The sequence below is a fragment of the Abramis brama genome, assembly GCF_963993115.1.
Source record: "Abramis brama genome assembly, chromosome: 1".
Lineage (NCBI taxonomy): Eukaryota > Metazoa > Chordata > Actinopteri > Cypriniformes > Leuciscidae > Abramis > Abramis brama.
Genome location: NC_139963.1, coordinates 30309548 through 30330851, shown reverse-complemented (window position 1 = coordinate 30330851; position 21304 = coordinate 30309548). Strand labels below are relative to the sequence as shown.

Sequence of the window (21304 nt, the reverse complement as noted above, 5' to 3'; positions counted from 1 at the left end):
GAATGCAATTCATGTAGATGACTGAACGTGCACCAAGTTTATGACGTTTATTGCGTCCGTGCAGTTCATTCATTTGTGATGAGCATAAATCCAGTTGTCAATGAAAAAATAAAAACCATAAAGTTGACGTATAGAAACTCTCTCACACACATGCACACACACTGAAAAGATTGCCACTTTTATTTTTCTGAACTGTCATCTGTCAATCGACTATGGCAGTAACAGCGCTGTCTGACCCTTTCCCTCTCATGTGTCCCCAGAATAGTGTGCTGAGGGCTGGGTGGGGTGTGAGTCTCTCTATTTAAAACCTTGCTCTACCACAGTCAGGGTAATGTGACCTTCCCTGGCACAGTGCACCACTGACTCCCTGTAGACCCGCTCCAGCCCCAGCATACCACACAACTGCCCCCAGTCAATCTACAGTATCTATATTCTTTTCCTTCTGTATTCCTCACTCCTTTTTTAGTGGCTGTTTTTTTGTCGACAATCAACCAAATCGCTGCAGTGATGCACTTTATGAACACTGCAAGTGACTGAAATGGCACCATAGGAAACACACACACACACACACACACACACACACACACACACACACACACACACACACACACACACACACACACACACACACACACACACGAGATTCCTTTAATATCTTATAACAATAAGGTTCAATTTGTAAACATTAGTTAATTAGGTATCATGCTATCATTAATGAACAGTATACTCTTATTTAAATTTAAGTTTCTGATGATTTTTTAAATTTGTACATTTGTAAATGTTTATGTGAATTAATTTTAGCTTAAAAAATAGTTATATTAAAACTATTTATAGATTAATAATTATTATTAATTATAGCTATAGTTATATTAAACATAAATAGTTTAATAAAAATGTGTATAATATATATATTAATATTATTAGAATAATGAATGAACATAAATTAACAATAGTAATTTTTACGAAGAAAAAAAACATTAACGTAGATTAATACATGCTGCATAAAAATGATTTGTTCATGATACCTAATAGGTTGAACCTTACTGTGAAGTGTTTCTCGATTGTTTTTCCTATAGGAAGTGCCGGGTGGGGGGAGCAGCAAGATGTTAAATTGCAATGTGGTTGAAAATGGATATGTATGCAGACATGCCTCTGAGATATCATGTCCTTGATCCTTCACTTTTCCTTGATCCTGCTCTTTCTACTCTGAGGAGAACATCTGAGTGCGTGTGGCCTGGCATCTTTACATGACCCACTTTTTCTCATGATACTGCACTCAGACCAGAAGTTGTTAAAATAAAGTCCTCCTCACTCATAAAACCATGTAGCTCTCAGCCCATGCTCCACCTGGGTCACTCGCCTGTTCTGTCTGCACATAAAAAAAAAAAAACATCCTCATGCAGCTTATATATGTGAGTTTTTGCCTGGGGCGCTTATTACTTTTTGTGAATATGATAGTTCTTTATAAATATATCACTTCTGTATGAGTACATTTAGAGCTATTATAAGATTGTATGCGATTGCTCTCTATTTGTAAGCACATGCTGACATATAACCTTTTCAAGCTTTAAAGGTTGAAAAGGTTGTATGTCATAAAAAAGTGATAGTGATAGGCTCTCTCAGGCAACATAGCAAATTAGAGATTATATGCTAATTGCTAAAATACCACATGCAAGCATGTTCATGCAAGTAAAGCTGCTTGCACACAGATTCTGTTTTGTAGCGCTTCCATGTTCACACTGAGAGAGTGGCTAAACTGAGATGATGTGCTGATTTAGCTCCAGTCAGATTTAAGCAGAGATCCTTAGAAGAGTCCAGTCCCCCCCACTCTTGCTCAACAGTCACTGAAGATGACAACCTGATCCTCATCGGCCGCAGCTCTTGCCATTTAAGGCTTGTAGGAGACTCAGACCATGCCAACCTAGAAATCAAATGCTACTCAAAAGGGGACAGGGTCAATATAGATGGCCACTGGTGATGACTTAGAATAGAAACCAAAGAGGAGAATGTAAAGACCAATGTAAATTTAATTGGTGCATTAAAGCCATTTAAAAACTTTTTTTTTTAAACAATAGAAAATACAGGTTTGTGATGAATTATTAGCACAGAAAATATACTGAGTTCTAATAGTCAATAAAAGATACAATAATACATTTATCACAGTGTAAATTGTAAACGATTGCATTAATTACTGATCTCTTTTTTTTAAGCCTTTAAGTTTGCATGTAGTTTGGTACAAATACAGTATTTAACAAAGGAATACTCAATTAAAATACATTTTGTATACACCATTAGCAACTAGAGAATATTATCCAACTGACAAAACTGCCACAAAATGTATTTTGTACAGTACTTCCACCCAGAAAATGTATTTCATACATCTTAATGATAACACTAACTAGTGTTGTTTTCTGAATAATAAAAATACTCATCTTTTTGATGCAATGTTAAAAAAACTGATACAACCAACACATTAAACATGTCAACATGCTGAAATGACACATCATACTAAAAAAACTCAAACATAACCAAGTACATAAAATGCATCTGCATTATCAGCGTAATTTTTATCTTGAAAAAGTGGGACGTTTAGAAGCAATACCTGAAACACAAACAGAAGAGATATGATAGTTATATACAATAAAAATATATATTTTGAACAGTGTGCATATATTAAATTTATTTCATAAAAAAATCATTCTAATATGCTGATTAGAATTAAATGCCAAAAATGAATATCATATATATGGTGCGCTAAAATACAGAAGATCACAAAGATTTTGGGGGGACATCAATAATGAAGTACTGTAACTGTATATTTATATGTAACTACGGATCATTAAAAAGTTACAGCCAAACCAACACCGTAAACACTGTAACTAAGAGGGAACTTGAGAAACATAAGCTACACGTTGACGCTGCAAAGAGGGGGTAAGGCAGGGGAGAGTGAACACTACACCTTTGGAAGGAAGAGGAGGCGGACGAGTCTGTTTTACAAGATCACTCTGATGCAGCGCCTCCACTATCCAGGAGAGAGCAGTAGAGCAGTACTCCACCTGAGTCAGAAAGAGACAGAGTATCATTCAAAAACCTGAGGTCCCCTCTAAAGTGCAGCTTCATTAATTACATCGATCGGCTGACAGCTTGGCAGATACTCAAAGCGGATCTGCATTCTAAAGGAGGATGACGGATGGTCCTTGGTCTGCGCTGAGCAAGCAATCGCAACAGCTGCAGCTAAAATAAGGCAAGACTCATAGTCTCACACCCACACACACACACGTGTGCGCTCTGTGGGGCGCTAATGGGTTTTAAAAGCACTTGTGGCTGTGTTTGATAGCCACAGGTAGACAGTGCGTATAGCCGCCACTAACCTCCGACTCCAGCTTTCTCAACCTGCGATCGTGATCACGAATCTCCGCCATCTGCTTCAGGACGCTGTCCACCCTACGCACACATATGGACACAAATACACACATGCTGTCATTCAAGACGCCAGTGCCTGATTCAGCAGGATTTGACAGTCTCCATGTCTCCCCCTTAACACGCACAGAAACACGAAACTAGAGATGCCACTGCGAGGTTACTAAATGCCCCCAGGTGTGTATTACATTCAGATCTACATGTCAAGGACAGACATGTTTCACACTCATTCATTTTTATTTTTATAAAACTCATATTTGAAGTAAAATAAGTTGGCAATTGTTGATCTGAGAGAACAAAAGAACTGACTTTGTGGAGGTGCGTTTGAGCCGCTCCGTGTCGCTCTCTCTTTGTTTCTTGCCTTGCGTGGAAAGCAGGTTCTCCTTCAGCGTCGACTCCCATGTGTTCAGCAAACTTGCCTCTTTGGTTTTCAGGTCCAGCACTAAGTTAAGAGATGCACATCACGGTTAAAGACAAACTTTGCAAATGAGGCTTTGCGTATGGTGTATATTTGATGTGCGTGTAAAATAAAATCACAAGGGAGAACATACTAAAGTGTTGGTTCTTAAGGGAAGGCAGTCTCTGGATGACCCTTTTGACGAAGATATGCAGGTGGGAGATGATGATGAAGGGCGGGGAGAGGCAGGGGCGCGAGTGGTACTCCACAATCAGGTTGTAGCGTTGGAACTTCCAGTGCACATCGCTGTGCTCCTGGACTTTATTGAATGTGTAACTGTAGACAGATGACATGAACACACCATCAAATTAAGCAATGGTAAGAGAGGCCATGCTGTATTGTTGCAGAAAAGGATCCGTGGATGGATCAGCTGTAAGTACTTTCACAGCACTGCGTGGCCTCAAGTGTTTTATTGCTATGGCAATAGTATGGGCAAAAAACAGTAAAATAAACAGTAAAATTTAATACCATTTTGTCTAAAAATAAAATGAATTTTATTAAATGCCAAAGGTAGGCTAGGTATTATAAATGTACAGTATGAATAATGGATATTCAGTTTGAGATTTGGTAAATATTACATTTAACAGTGTTTTTCCACAATAATTTAAATAGTAACTTTAAGGGAGCATTAGATAATAGCAATTTTTTTTTACCTGAACATTGCAATGAGCAAGTTCACCAATAGAATATTGGTGACCAACAAGTAGACTGACAGCAGAATAAGGACCAGCCAATTAGCATCAGACTGTGGGCAGGGCTCGGCCCCGTCATGGATGAGAGTGACGTTGTCTGTACACTGTTTCTCATGCCGCTTGTCAGCTAGAGACAAAAAAATAAATAAATCTTATCACAACAGAACCAATAAAATGAGCTAAGAGTACAAAAGTTTGTGGCCAGTAAGATTTTTAGGATTTAGGATTTTTTAGGATGCACTAAATAGATCAAAAGTGACAGTAAAGACATTTATAATGTTAGGGTACGTTTACATGACAATGATGTACTAAAAACAGAAACGTTTTCCTTTGAATTTGTCATGTACAGATGACAATGAAACGATCCCCGTTCACACAAATCCATGAAAACGACTAAACACGCTGCATTATGCTGCCTGGCCAGTAGTTGGCAATAGTTGGCTGAAAACGCAGTTTTTAGTTGAAATAAGAGATATACTTCTAAAAGATTTCTATTTAAAATAGAACATTTCTATTTCAAATTTATTTAAAATGTTTCCAGTTTCAACATTGATAATAATAAGAAATTTGGGCATCAAATCAGTATATTATAATGATTTCTGAAGGATCATCATGTGACAATGAAGACTGAAGTAATGATGCTGAAAATTCAGCTTTGATCACAGGAATAAATTACATTTTAAAATGTAATTATTTATTTGAATTTGCAATAATATAATTGTAATAATATTACTGTTTCTGCTATATTGTGATCAAATAAGTGCAGCCTTGGTAAACATAAGAGACTTCTTTCCAAAACATGAATTAATCTTACCGACCCCAAATTATTAAAATGTATATGTGGTGATGGAACTGTATAGCAAGAATCATTCTAAAACAAACACACCAAAAACACAGTTACAAACATTCAGTGATACACACATCAGAGACACAAAGACATACACACATACCATCAATTTCATCCAGTGGTATCTGCCCATATATGTGCATATATGGCCTGTAAAACACTCGCCGAACTATCCAACCAGGACGAGTGTCGTAGGAGTACAGCAGTGCCTGATTGGCTACTCCATATGCCATTAGCCACACCCCCAGAAAGAACAGGAAGAAAAACACATCTTTCACCTGTGGAGTACATGAACATTCTTAAGCAGGATAATATGCACTTTTTAAGGCACGTTCAAAATAAAAGACTCCTCACCATTTTGCCAACTATTATGATTTTGGGACCAAGCTGTTTGTGAACTGCAAATATATGAATGAGTCTGAGCGTGAAGACCATATAGTCGACACACAGGACCGAACGACCAAAATTATATGTCCATGGAAACATCCTGTAACAAAAACACACATGCACTAACCAATACAATTACACACACACACACAAACATAAACAAGACAGATTACACTAATTTAACCTGCAGAGAAGCCCGAGAATGAAGAGCGCGATGGCCGTGATGTCACACTTGTTCCAGATGTCTTGGATGTACAACTTCATCCTTTGAAATACAGTGGTAGATCCTACAAAAAAAGTCTGAGAGAGATCAAAGTTCAGTGACTGAACGAGTAAATCAAATGTGCGTAAACACAATCAAGATTCATACCTGTCGGATTTCCTCACAGACCAGAGTAAAAACCCAGAAATACAACACAAGCTCCAAAGGGGCGGGTCCGTGGGGAGGCGGAGGCTTGAAGTCAACCAATAGGACATAAGCAAACAGGATGAGGAAGAGGAAGTACATCAGCACATTGCCTAGAAACGAAGTGACCGGTGCAAACCAGAACTGCCGCCATCGATGGAATATAAAAGGTCGTTTTTGAGGGACAGCCTTTGATGCTGCAAAAATATACAAATATACAAAAAAATAAAGATGTAAACATCCCACAGCAGGTCAAAGTTTAACAGGATCTGTAGCCATGCAATTTAGACGCACCTTTTGGGTTTCCCTTTAAAACATTACATTCCTCCACATCTTCATCCCTGTAAAGGACACATATGACGCTCTTTATTTTATCTGCATCATCTCTAATTTAGTGAAAACGTTTATGGCACTGAGAAACCATGAATTACGTGTTTGGGGGGTCAGCCAATAACTCGGCTCCATCGGCACTGTCGAGTTCTTTACCCTGATTAAAGTCATCTGGCATTTCGTCCATCTCCTGCTCCCTGAGAGATTGAATGGCATTAAAACTTTGAAAACTGTTGCAGAAAGAAAATTAAACTTTCATGCCACAATACTGACTTGAAACTGATGAGTTTGGTGTAGATGAAGGGAGGCAGAAAAAACGAGAGGACCAGTTTCCACACCTCTGTATTGCTGTCCATGTCCCCCCACCAAATCTCTGACAACAAAGTCTATATCCAAGGAAGAGATGAAGAACAATGACACCAGAAAACCTAGGCAAAGCTGACACTTGAACATACAAACAGAGCAGGTGCAGAGTAGCATGAGAACCGCTGACCTGAACTCCGTCATGGCTGAAGAAGAGGCGGGCTTCAGCCGCTGTGGCCATCTGCAGACAGGTGGCGCCACCCCATACAGGGGACTGTCTGATGAGAAGCTTGAAAGAGCGGCTCTCATTGCTCTGGTAACACTCACTGAACACATCTATTATGAAAGTGATGAGAAAATGCAGAACGCATATGAAGATCCGCTCAACAAGCACATAAAATAATCTGTTATACACTATTGTTCAAAGGTTTGGGGTTGATAAGATTTCTTAATGTTTTTGAAAGAACTCTCTTGTGCTCATCAATGCTTTATGTATTTATTTAAAAATATAGTGACATTGTGAAATATTACAATTTAAAACAACAGTTTTCTGTTTTAATATATTTCAAATTCAGAAATCATTCGAATATGCTGATTTGCTGCTCAAGAAACATCTCTTATTATTATCAATGTTAAAAACTGTTGTGCTGCTTAATATTTTTGTGGAAATCAGTATTCTATGATGAATAGAAATTTCAAAAGAACAACATTTAAAATATAACTATTTTGTAACATTATACACATCTTTACTGTCACTATTGATTAATTGAATGCATCCCTTGGCGAAAAAATAAAGTCTTGCCCTCCTCAAACTTTACAACTAAAGTGTAGTGGAGAACAAAAGTCTGAGATCACAATGAAAATATGAGAAATATGAAAATATATATATTTTAACCCTGAAATAAACTGAAAGACATTAAATGAAGCAATATTTTAGATCCTGCACTATTAGGGTCCATTCACACAGAACGTTTTTTTGCATTTAAAACGTGAGACACACGGCATAAAGAAATGCAAGGTCTAGAAACATGCTTGTAAGAGCCATTTTTATATGTCAGTAATGTGTATATTATTATTTAGTGTACTTAGTGTGTTGATTTAGCAAGTAATAACTGAAAGTATATATATTTTTTTACTTTCTTGGAGAGGCAATTCTGATATTTCCTGTGTATATATATTTCAGTTTTATTTCCTATGTTTTCTGATGTATAATTTCTGTTCTGTTTCTTTAATGGTTGCGCACACTTGTTGTGACGGAAGGTTGAACTTGAACAGGTCTGCGCAAAGAAAATAAGGGAGAAACAGTTTTCTTACCGTCTTGTCAGTCATTTATGGATAAAACTTGTGTTTGAACGTTTAAGGTAACACAAGATAAAGGTTTAACAAGTGTAATATCATAAGATACAGGATCCAACACAATTTTGGTATAATTTTGTATCCTTGTGTTTGATTAAACTTGCATTTTTGAGTGACTTCTGTGACGATTTTTTCCTGCAACTATAATACAAGTGAAGTTAACCTAGGACTTTGCATCTACAATGCTTGCCTTTTTTTAACTTGAGTGCCACATTTTTAGAATGCCATGTGACACAACGGTCAAACATGTCTGTTAAACGCATGTTTACATAGAAAAACAATAGAAAAGCAGTGCAGTGGAATGAAAAAATCTGTTCTGTGTGAATAGCCACTTACTGGGTCACTAACAAGCAAACGTTAGTGTAAAAAAGTTAGTATAATTTCATTATTTTAAATAAGTTTAAATATGATAATAAAAATAATGTAATGTAAAACAGACTAGCGTTTTCACTAGCCGTCTCAGACTTTTTGCAGACTATTGAAAAACCCATCTGCAATCTCTTTAACTTGATTGACACCCACCATGCGCCAGATTCTCAAAGGTCTGAGCTAGTTCCTTCATGGAGAGCTTGGTCTCAGTGTCTGTCTCCAACTTAGAGAGCTCTCTTAACATCTTACACCCGGCAAGAGCACTTAGCACCGACTCCCCCGCCTCACATTGAGAGAGAAAGAGAGTGCGAAAAATTATTACAATTTTTACAACACAGACTTGATTATCTCACTGACATTGTGAAATATCATGACCAAACAATCCAGTCATGATAAATAATAAATGCTGTGGTATTCTACATGCAGCAGATTACCTCATGAAGGCCAACATATTATGATCACAAGACAAGAGTATAGCCAAATACGAGAAACCCTCCTGGACACTTTCACTTGCTAAATTTCTACAGTGACATCAACAACAGAATACTTTGGCTTTACTGCTTTAGTGTGATACTGAATCTACACCAATAGGTGTCAGTATAGTGTCTAGAATAGCTTTAATATGCAACTTTTATGTACTCATTACAAAAGTTATCTGACAAAATATCTATTAATTATGAGGTTATAAATAATATTGGTTTCAACTATAGAAAAAAATATACCATTTCCCAGAAATATATGGACATTTCTCTGCGATTCTGTAGTACGGCCCAAATAAACAGAGATATCCAGGGAGACCTACAGCGTTCCCGCCGGTACACACTCTCAGATAACAGCAACTTGTTCACATGCTGAAAAGAGGAGACAGAAACTACGGTCACAACATTGTTATCAATAATGTATTAACGTGTATTTATTTCACCAATCCCCAATACCTTTGAAAAAACCTGGCTGATACCTTCATTGCTTTCCTTGAGGAGACTCCCTGATGTAGACCAAGAGGGCCAAAGTAAAATGGCTGACAGACATCTTCCATGATTTCCGATAACACCCGTGAAACCTGAGAGATGGAAACATTTGGAAAGAACAGCATTTATTTATAATAGAAATACAGTAATTGTAACATAATAAATCTGTCAATTTTGATCAATTTAATTCATCCTCGCAGAATGAAAGTGAAAATTGCATTGAACGATACTTTTGAAAGGTAGAGTGAGTGTGTATACTATAAATATATGAGTGTGTGTATGGTTTCTGGTTAACATCTGTCCTTTTACCTCATATAGGGTGAGGTCTCGAGCAGCAGATAGTGTTGGGAGGGTTGTTGCGTGGCTCTTGAAAGAGGAATTCTCATCAGGTAGGACAGATAGTCGGGTCTGAGAGGCTGCTAAGCCCACTCGCTCCTGCAGCCTTCTCTGGAGGAATGAGGAGACCAGATCACAGTGCGACAGCGAGCTGTAAAGGCCCTCTAAACGATGGTGTGTCAGATAGTCCAGAATGTTCAAGCCGGTTTCCACAAACAGACGCACAAAATGGGGCTTGTCATTCACCAGCGCATCAGTCATTGATTCCTCCAGGTCTTCATACTGACAGAAAGATTAAACAATAGAAGTGGTCGTGTTAAAACACAGTTCCGCTATCTGTCCTGGCCACTGGCCAGTAATTGTAAACTGTGCTGGAAATGGTTTCATTCTGCTAGTACTCCTACCCTCCACTGGATTTCGCCATTGAAGAGTTCGCTCTTGGCGATATCCACCCTGTTCCAGGCCACTGCCAGCTTTAGCTCTTCAGTGTACTCGCTGGCATCATTAGAATCCCGTTTAGCAGCTGAACACACACACACACACACATAAACCCACATGTACGTACTGTAAACGTGTTGAATTCTCAAAGCAGGTGATTTAATCTCACCTCTTACAAGAGCTTTAAGGATGATTGTGTCAAAGTCATCAGGCCCTTCCTTGTCTCCACGGAACACGGTGATCAGATCTCTGTTATCATAGATACTGAGTACCTGTGTGAAAAAGAGAAAAGTTACGTAAAAGTAAAGGAAATACCTTTGTCCTGCATGCACACTCTCTCCAGGCTCTTGCTGTACGCTCACCTGATCCACAAGCTTCTCCAGATCTGTCTCAGAAGGGAAATGTTTCTTGATTCTCTCTCTCACTCGGTCCCTGAGCTCAACGCTGGCGCTTTTCCTGCTTTCCTTGTCAGCGGATGGCAAAGTGGGACTCACAGGCGGACTCAGAGGTGTGCTGAGGTCCCTCAGTATTCCTGCTATCAGGTCTGCTGCTGAACCCGACCCTGCCAGCACCAGCCATGGAGTGGTGTTTTTCAGAGATAAATCCACTCTCTGCAGTGATAAAGAGATTATTGTTAATATGTTTTTAATATATAAATACATTTATTTAATGCCATTTTAGATATCTAGATCTATACATGAGCAGCTATGACATTTAAATTAATTTAACTGGTGAGTCTCATCCAAACATTGTGTAACAGGCCAAACCATGAAAAAATAAAAAATAAATGAACAAAACAAAGTCAAGTAATTTGTAAACATGCATTGTTTCGTTCATGGTGACTCAAGACTACATTAAATAGGTATACAATAAAATAAAATAAAATAATATTTAAATAAAATTCAATGTATTATATTATTCTGAAATAATAAACTATTTTTAAAATATTAATCTTAAATAAATAAAATAAACATGTGTAATGACCTCTAGCATTGAAGCATTTCCTGCGATCAGCACACACAAAACAGGAATCTCAATGCTGCCACTCCCTGGTGAGGACATGAAGAAGACTTGATTTGTTAACACAATGGTAATGCAGCATGTTTTTACTAATAATGCATTAAATCAAAACAAATATTGAGGGAAAACGACTAGTGGCCACTTGTTTCATAACTGCATTCTCTGTCTTCTCCACTGGAGAGCAGTGCAGCCCTCATGGCATGCCAAATGAAACCATTCTGAAGGGAAATACCAAAACTGCTGTTTTTCATAACAGTACAGTGAGTACACTAATGTTTAGATTCCATTTTCCTTCCTCTCACTCTGTGTTTACTTCTCTGTTATTTATTTTATATGATAAAAGGAAGTGCATAGTTCCTCAGGGATGTGCATGTGCTTCCCATCACGGTGCTTGATGAAGGTGCTAGATAAACGATCAGACCAGACTCATCCCCTCCACTCCTAATTTGAAGCCCTCTGATTTATGGTGCAGACCTAGTATACCCTTGGCTTAAAGGGAACATACTGTATGTAACAGGTATAGAAATTATACTTGTCATATGTAGGCTATGTATTGTTTAGTAGAATCCACACTGCTAAATATGTGGAAATAAGAACACACGGTGACAAGTGTGCATCATATTTATTGATAAAAATCAAGGGTGATTCACTCTCACAGATGCTGCTTATTTTTGTGTTATATATAATATATATGAGGTGTTTTCTCTGTTGTGTTTTTTTTCTTGTTTAATTGTGATTTTTTTCTTCTTCTTTACTTAATTTATGTTTCATACTTTTCCCTCTAGCATTAGAACTGCATGGGAGAGAGAACAAGGGCAATTCACTCCTAAAGAGGCTGCTTACTTGTGTGTTATATCAGGAAATAAAGGATCCAGCGAAACTGCCACCTGCTGTCCCATGTCCAACAACCATAATCTACACAACGCAGAACTAATGTGTTTATAACTGGTGTTGCTGGCTGCATGTAAAAGAACATTTGTTCCACTGACAAGGACTATTTTAATCCAAATTCTTAACTAAGGTATTATTATGTATTATTTTATATTATACCATGGTCTGGGTGAATACTCGATTCTGATTGGCTGCAGGGTGTCCGTTAAAAAGTGATAATGGACACCTAGGAAAGGCGTCCCGTCAATTTGCCTGATGACAGTTCTAAATGATTGCGCTGGCTCAAACTCACTGATCAACTGCTGCGGTCGGGTCGCTGTGGCCACGTTGCGTGGCAACGCCTGTATACGGGAGATATTAAATAGTACGCTCGACTTAATAAATAAAAACCCTCACGATATTTACTCTAAAACACATTAAAGTATTATTAATTGATTAAATATTTCTTTCTTTCGTAAGTGACCATGGTATAAGCGGGTTAATGCCCTTCGAGGTGTCTATTGTCAGGTATTATGGACTCCGCTGCGCGTCGGACGGTTCACGCCCTATGTTCACGCCTCGCCGTCGTCCATTAATACCTGATAATGGACACCTCGTCGGGCATTAACCCTTACTTTGTGTATGTAAGTGGTTATGTATAGTTGTTAAATGTTTGTATCTTTATGCGAGTGTCAAAGATGAATTTCTGCTTGGTGAAAATCTGAATGGACAATAAACTAACTGACTAAGGATTTGGGAATTTGCTGTTGTGCTCTATGGTCAAGAAGAGTTCAAAATGTATTTTTATAAAACGGATAGTTCCAGTCCTTGTAAATTACTCAACAAACACACACCTGTGACCGCGTTACATTAGTATTACTGCGCAACTGCCGTTTGTGATTCTTTGTTGCTGCATGTGTTGCTTAGCAATCTCTTTGGAACTACATTGCTTGATGGAGGAATAAATGTTATAACGTTTTATTTTTTGCTGCTGGTGTTTATTTTATGAATAAAATAAATATTAAAATGAATATTTTTATATAATTTATTTAAAATTGAAATAACAACGCGCTTAACAACGCCCCTTAGCTGTTCTAAATCCACTGTAAAACACGGCTTCGCGGGGCTTATTGCTTAAATTAGTGCTTTTTAGTTGAACCTTCTTCTCTCTCTTACCCCAGATGCCAGTGCGCTGATGGGAGATGAAGTCCTCCAGGTTGGCTCTGAACGGTGTCTCACACCCTCTGTGGCCTACACTCCCATCATCCACGAGGAGGAAGGCCTGGTGGTTGTTGTCCAGGCAGCTGGATTCATGTGGCAAGTTGCGCACATAGTACCGTGCCGGGAAGCTACCCTTGTATGGAGTAAACAACAGTACATTTTTACTGTTAGCCTAGGGTGAAGTCCTACAACAGTTCTCAAAACTCTATTTAGAACTCCATCTACTCTATTTCCTGAAATGCTACTTTACACTCTGTAAAAAAGTATCTGGACACTGAGCTTCACTTAAAATGTCTGCATTTCACTTGATATTTCGCAATATATATAAAACCAAATGGCCTCAACAAACAAATTGTACATAACTTTGCCAGTCTGAGACATTTTTGCAACTAGCTACTTCACCACTGGCAAGATGGGCTTTCAATAAAACTTGGCTGCCTATACAGTAGAAGACCTAAAATACATATTTTTTCAAATCTGTGCAACTTGACTGACTAGAGAAAACAGAGTAAAAAGGCTGTTGTCTTCCCTTTTGCCAAATAGGTAGGAAAACTTCAACACCCATAATGCACTGGCCACTCCCACCAGGTTGCTATGGACATGCTGTGAATCAGTTAAATACTGCCTTGCTTCAGTAGGAAACACTTCTCAGCAAACTTTTAGTCATAATGGTGTCGACTTGTATTGTTCCCGGGTTCAAGAACTCAAAGAGTAAACGTTTAGGGGGAGTGAGTTACTTTCGGTTTACAGTAAAGGAACCAGCGCATTGTAGGCAGTGGTTAAAGGCTGTAAAGAATTGTAAATATGAGGAGAACACCGACACGGAAAATCTGAAAAACCTCAGTGTTTGTAATAAGAATTTAAAACCGGAGGACCACAAACAGTGTACAGGGGAAAACTCGAAAGTTCCGCCCAACCACTGAAGCAAAACACCGTCATGTGCAGGCAAGAAAGTGTTTCATTTTCATCAGAATGCTGTTTAAAGAGTAGACTAAGTACGATACAATTTTCAGGGATAAACCCCTTACAATAATTGTTATGTTCATAACCTTCTATCGATCTGACTGTACGTGGGCGGGAATACAAAAATGCAGAAGTATAATCTGAAGTTTTCACAAAGGGCCTGGAGCTGTCAAAAGTTGCAGACAAATAAACGTGTCCAATATCCAAGAACAATTATTAATTATTGTTTTATAGTATTTTAAAATAATAATACTGATGACATAAATTATGATATATGATGCTAATTAAATATTAATTTCAATTATATAATTATTCTTATTACCATTATCATTGATTAATTCATTTTTAACCATAAAGATCTGTAAAAATATTAGTGAAATCAGTTTTGGCCTTATCAGGGTCTATTAATCACATGAACTATAGACATGTTACACAAATTTGATTACCATGAAGTGTACTATAATTGATGACCATAAAGTGTACTACACATATTACTATAAATGTATATATATATATCAATAAATATAAATACAAAAATAATTATTGTTGTGGCTCACACATTTTACGTGTTGCTTTCGTGTGAAGTGCTCATAATAGAGCAGAATGGACTCATACCTGTGGGTTTATGAGTTGCTGACGTTGGTAAATCAAGCCCCAGGGCGCAACACCAACGGCAATAACTTTGGCCTGGGAAAGAGATGAAACTGTTGCACAATGATCCCTTACTGCCTCACCTATACAGCGGCCAACACCCTCCCTCAGACCTGATGTCATGATCCAAGCCCCTGGAAAAGAGAAAAAAAAACACAGGAAATGTTACTATTACCTAAATTACACAGAATACATCAGAGTCACAAACACAATCACTGATAATGAAAAACAAAGTTTTTAACATAATGCAACACACAACTTCTGGATTCAAGCTAGGCTTACCATATAAATAAAAAAAACCTTATCTGCCAAGCATCGCTTCAAACACGCACAGGAGGAATTCCAGTTTGGCCTGTCTGTCACTGACCTTAAGACTAATTACTGGGTTCATGGTTAATAACAGTTATTTTCCACAGTTATTTTCCAAGCTGTCTGTCCTAATTTACTCTGTGAGACATAGGTGGCCAAATCATTTACTCAGAACCATATCTGAGTTAAAACTTTTAAATACAAAAAAGTTAAATGTACACAAAATATACTTGTACACAGCATGTCTATGCTCCCAGAGCAAAATTGCACAGTCCATTTTTGTTATCAGTATGGTAATTCATGCCTTGGTGGATGTCTTCAGACACACAGATCTGTCAACCTGGGGTGGGTTGCCAAGTCTGCGTGTTTTTAGGTATGGGTATGGCATATTTTCATAGTTTATATTTGCGCTAGGGTCATTGGGCTAGTTTTGTTACCCAGATCTGGCAGCCGTGAAATATAAAAATATAGAAATATAGAAATATATAGTATATATAGTATAAAAATAACAGAAGTGGTCTAAATATTAAAACATGTACATTCCAATCACTGCATTCGGGCTGAATTCCCTACCTGCCTGTCAACACATGTATTTATACCTATATTTATACCACACTATACCTCCCGCGCACCGGCTCACGCAGACATCACACGTCATCAGCGCGTTCTGTAAGGCTATGTGGAGTTCGACAGACGTCAGTCACTGAGTGCCACAAACAGTTCAAAAGCCTTTAACAGTTCCTCCTCGACCAAAACAACAAGCTAATGCTGCGTTCATGCCAGGTCATAACTATAATTATGAGAAGGCAACCTGTGATGTTCTACCCAGAGCTGTTCACATACTCAGATTTATACATTTCTATTTCAACAATATCAACTCAACAATATCGAAATGAATCTGAAGCAGTCAGGTGGTACAAGTCTGAGCTCTGTAAGTTGTTTATGTTCATTATTATTGTAAAGTGCTTTGAGACATGAGGTTAATTTATCGCCATCTCTTGTGATGTTTTGCAGACTCTGCCGTGTGCGTTCATGTGTTTTGAAGGAGCCGTGGCTTTGGAGACGCTCTGAGGGAGGGTGGGATCTCATGCTTTCAAAGCTAGCTTGCTATTGCTTGCCTCTCCGAAATTGCCTACCGTACCTTTAAATCTTCTGCCTAAAATCTTAACTGTAGATAAAAAGTGGTCTGAGGTCTTCAAATTATTTCAACAAATATTGTAATGTTCATAGAAACTTCTAAATCATCACAATCTGATATTAACTAAAAGGTTGTTAGTATGATAAGTATATTATGTGTGTATATGAAGACTGCTGAGGGATGTCAGAAAAACATAAAAATAATAATCACAATTATTCTGCCATGTGATAAGTGTTTAATTAACTACAAAAATGTTATTTTAATTTGTATTAATTATTAATTTATTTCAGTTAGTTTTCAACCACTACTAGAATTTTTTAGATTTATTTTAGTTAAAGAAAATGTAACATGACTATTAAAAATAACAACAGCCTTAATCTCAGTTTTAGCTTTAGTATACAATAATAACCCAGGTCGAAGGGTGGAGGGTGAAGGTAGGGCTAACAGTCCACATGTGATTTATTAGTATAGAGTGTATAAAGGTTTCAAGCTCGTAAGATTATATAACTGAGCTAAACATACACAAGCAGGAGAGGTTACCTGTGCTCTGTGCGGCCCGGACAAGACCCTGTCTGATCACGTCTCGCACCCAGGTCTTCACCTGCTCCTTCCCCTCTCCCCCCACAACCGACACCACCAGATTGGGTACCGGCAAACCCCATTGTGACGTCATCAGAGAGTACACATTGTCAGGTGGTGTGTCATGTGACAGACGCAGGAACTTGGGGATAAAAGATGAATGACATATAAATGCACAGCAGAAAAACGGTCTCGAACATTTCTTTTATTCAGCCTAAACTAAGGTACAAAGGCATCCAGACAAACGTGACATTCAGACATGTAAAACATGCACAAATGTGCATGATATTTATGTTGTCACTGTATGTAGGAAGGGATTTGTGTCAAAAGTAAAAGACTGAACAATGGATCTGCCTGAGGCAACACACGCTAATATTAAATGGTGCCAACTCTTAAAATACTTTGGTATTAAAGTGTGGTTTTGTTTTATTACTGTCTAATGTTAATTGGCTTTAATAAGAAATGTGTAGGCGCTTTGGGTCAAAAGGACGTTTATAAAAAAATGTCAATGTTCTTCCCTAATTACTCAGCGATCTGGCATACTTTTACGGCAAATGAAAATAGAGTACAGTGTGTTCAATAAATTGTACTTCTGTTTAACAACAATTTAAACAGTGTATAAAACTTAAAACATAAAATTGTTGTGAGAATTGAAAATGACGTGATCTATAAACTTTATAATTTCTATAATATACCATGCATGTTTTTAATGGCTGTGCCTCTGCTTTGCTTTGCATGTGTGGTTTTTTTTACACATTTATAACATGATCTTAATACATTTTTATTTATTTTTACTTTCATTTATTTTATTGATAATTTACTTTCGCCATCGTGAACTAAAAATGAAAACATTTCAATCTGTTCCAGTTAATTTATTAATTTTATACATCGCTACACTATTGACATTATTTTCAGAATTTTGCTGAAATATTGCTAATGTGCAGAAATGCATTAACTGGTGTTAATGATTAGAACCTCACATAGTTGCATTGTCAGATGGGAGTTCATATTCTGGGTTAAAGTAATGTGATTGTGTGTTCTTGAGCAGGAGTAAAAAAACGAGATACCCACAGGACTGTTTCTGCGTCCGGCTCCAGCAAACTCCAGCTGTCCAAAGGCATCAGTGGGGTATTCAGAGGTGTGCTGTGCACTGTCCCATTGGCTGACTACATGATCATCTGCCGTTATGGATGCATGCTGTTCCCGTGCTCCACCACACTGGCACAAAGCCCCATTACTGCCACAGAGAGAGAGAGAGAGAGAGAGAGAGAGAGAAAGAGAGAGAGAGAGAGAGAGAGAGAGAGAGAGAACTGTCAAAACAGGTTTCAGTGGGTTTTGAATTCTCATATACTTACTATTCAAGCCATCATTTCAGAAGAAGAAACTCGAAGACAAAGAGAGATGTCTCATTCACACAGGATAAAAGGTAAATTTATTTCTAAAGACATTAATAGCTGAAATTAAACCAAAAAAAAAGTCACAATGGACACATCATCACTTGAATAAATAAATTAGCCTATGTGAAAACAGTACCTGCCCACACCCTATTGTGAATAAAGCCCATTAAATATAACAATAGCTTAAAGGGAAAAGGGACAGGGAAATTATACTGTGTTGACAAATGGCTGAGTTCTCCTTCATTCATTCATTCAAAAAAAAAAAGAAGTAATGTTTGTTGACCAACCCTGCTTTGCCAAATCAGAGATTTAGCAGCTCTGATCATATTACGAGAGGCTGAACGTCTGTTTTAAATGACAGAGTATGAAAGGACTAAATAGTTTTCTGCGTACACTAAAACTGAATGCAAGCAAAAATGAAAACAGGCTGTTGTACCTGGATGCGTCATTCACAAAGGTGGTGCACGTTCTCTTTTTAATCAACTTCGGGATCCAGCTCTACAACACAGAAATTACACAGTAAAGCATGAGTCAGAGACATTTTCACAGGCAGATCGGGGTTTTTTTCATTCACAGTCAATGGCCGAGGAGAACAAACTATGCTTGAATAATTTCCAAGGAACTGTTATGTGTGAAATGCAATCCTAATCACAGAAACTAACATTTTATTTATGCTGTCATCATTCACTCACCCTCAAGTTGTTCCAAACCTGTATGAGTTTCTTTCTTCTGTTGAACACAAAAGAAGAATGTTGGTAACGAGACAGTTGACGGCAGCCATTGACTTATATAGTAGGAAAAAAATACTATGGAAGTCAATGGCTACCGTCAACTGTCACCAACATTCTTCAAAATATCTTCTTTTGTGTTCAACAGAAGAAAGAAACTCGTACAGTTTTGGAACAACACGGGGTTGAGTAAATGATGACAACATTTTCATTTTTGGGTGAACTATCCCTTTAAAGTTATCTCAATATCAAAGACAAAACAATCAATTAACATTTTAATAATAATCACAGTAATCTTAATCATATAGTATAACTGTACTAATTATAATTTTATAATAAAATTGAAAACTTCTGCATAAAGGCATGTAATATTAGAAGAGATGGTTGTATTTGGAATCTATGAAAATGTTCTAAAAATAATAAAAAATCAAAAAACGTGTGATTATTAAAACAGATGCTGAGATAATAAACATGCGAGAGATCATTTAGGAACATTTCAAACAAATAGAAAGAGAAAGACTGCTTACCTAAAATTAAACAAATGAGGACAAATTGTTTCCAAAACTACGGACAACTTATTTCTTATTTATTCAAAACGATAAATACACTATAGCTTAATATACCCCATAACGAATGATAATTCAGCATAACACCAAATATACTAGTTTTTTTATATTTATTTATTTATTATTATATTATTTATTTATGCTTTTTCCCCTCACCTGTGCCTACATGCAGGTATCTTCCCATCTTTGCCCTGTATTGAGCAAGTACTGTGATAACCTGTTAAACAAGCTTAACCTTAATATGGTGCTTTAAATTGTGAAACTTTGGTCAGTCATTTTCTCTGACCTTCCTAAGCAACATCACATTTATCTCAGAGACAATCCAAACCTGATTGTAAAGCCATTAAAACAGCCACGACATTTGCATGAAGCCAATAATTGTTTCATAATCCTATTTTACATATTAAGGTGGAGACTTTTGAAATTCAGTAGGAGTGGCACTATTTGTAGGCTATTTGTCTCCCTTTAATAAATTGGTTCTTTTTATATTGTTCTCACTTCTCAGTCCATTGGATAAAAGCGTCTACAAAACGAATAATTGCAAATATGAGATAGCCTACGCAGCGAGTGGATGATGTGTTATGGAAACAGCTTGCTAAATATAGGCCAGAGCTTTGTCATTCAACTTATATGAGCATATAAATAAATGCAATCACAAAATTAATGAACTTTTTGTTTTAGGCTACATCTTAATACAGTGGCAAGAAAACATTAAATCCCTTAAAATATTACCTTGACAAAGCATTAACAATGAATTAATGTATTAACTCACTTCTGTATTGATAAATCTTAAGGTGGCTTTGCACGTCATGTAGGCTATTGCCAAATAATACTATCTACATTAATAATGTATCAAACATACCTGATGGTTTTCGGATTTTTTCTCTCCTCCCCCTCCTTCATTTTCTTTCTCAATTTTCTTAATATTGATCATCTTTCCGTCTAAGAGTTTGGGTTTATTAGGGATCAATTAGTCTTCAGATGAGCTCCATGGGTCTAGTTTCAATTATGCTCTAGTTTGCCATCAACCGGATTCCGAGATATTCAATGAAACTTTTACTAAATCCGCACGTTTGATAGCCCCTCCCACACTAGACGTCCCCCGCGCGCACCTGGACGCATTCCAGCACGAGCTCATGATGGTCTGTTACTGTTGAATTAACCACACAGTTGTGGGCGGTGAGGGCAGGGAAAACAAATATACACAGGCATGATAAGAGTAGAACAAGGAGAAGATAAAGAGTTTCCTCAATGGTTTTAACCCACACATTTGCTGACAAACTGATTTATAATATAAATAGGCTACATCGGGTACTTTATCGTTTGCTGTGATGGCTGATAGATAATAGGCTATTGATGACGAATGCTTTATAAGCTACCCCCGCTATATTATTTCGCTGTGTAGGTCTACAGGCTGGTTGAAACCGGATACCTCTTGTTGTAAGAAAAGGTTTCCATATTGTCATGTCCTTATACAGGCGTGTCTTTTTGAAGCACTATTGACCTTAAGATATAATTCTGCGTGGCCAGTTATGCTGGTTTGACTGAAGTTT

At 37.4% G+C, this 21304-nt stretch overlaps 1 protein-coding gene across 1 annotated transcript; it reads right to left on the bottom strand.

Annotated features, from left to right (window-relative positions):
* Positions 1-2010: 2010 nt before the first annotated feature.
* trpm4a (transient receptor potential cation channel, subfamily M, member 4a) lies at positions 2011-20923 on the bottom strand. Its single transcript, XM_084122902.1, has 28 exons — positions 20614-20923; positions 18894-18955; positions 18132-18297; positions 17022-17202; positions 14999-15168; positions 13376-13553; positions 11294-11358; positions 10672-10920; positions 10479-10581; positions 10276-10394; positions 9845-10153; positions 9526-9627; positions 9290-9418; positions 8721-8850; positions 7033-7178; positions 6813-6925; positions 6641-6736; positions 6504-6550; positions 6174-6406; positions 5988-6103; positions 5771-5903; positions 5520-5694; positions 4531-4696; positions 3972-4153; positions 3730-3862; positions 3372-3444; positions 2960-3056; positions 2011-2602 (listed from the first exon to the last, which is right to left on the bottom strand). The coding sequence occupies exons 1-28, from the start codon at positions 20683-20685 to the stop codon at positions 2568-2570; spliced, it is 3780 nt and encodes a 1259-aa protein (XP_083979028.1). The 5' UTR covers positions 20686-20923; the 3' UTR covers positions 2011-2567.
* Positions 20924-21304: the final 381 nt, after the last annotated feature.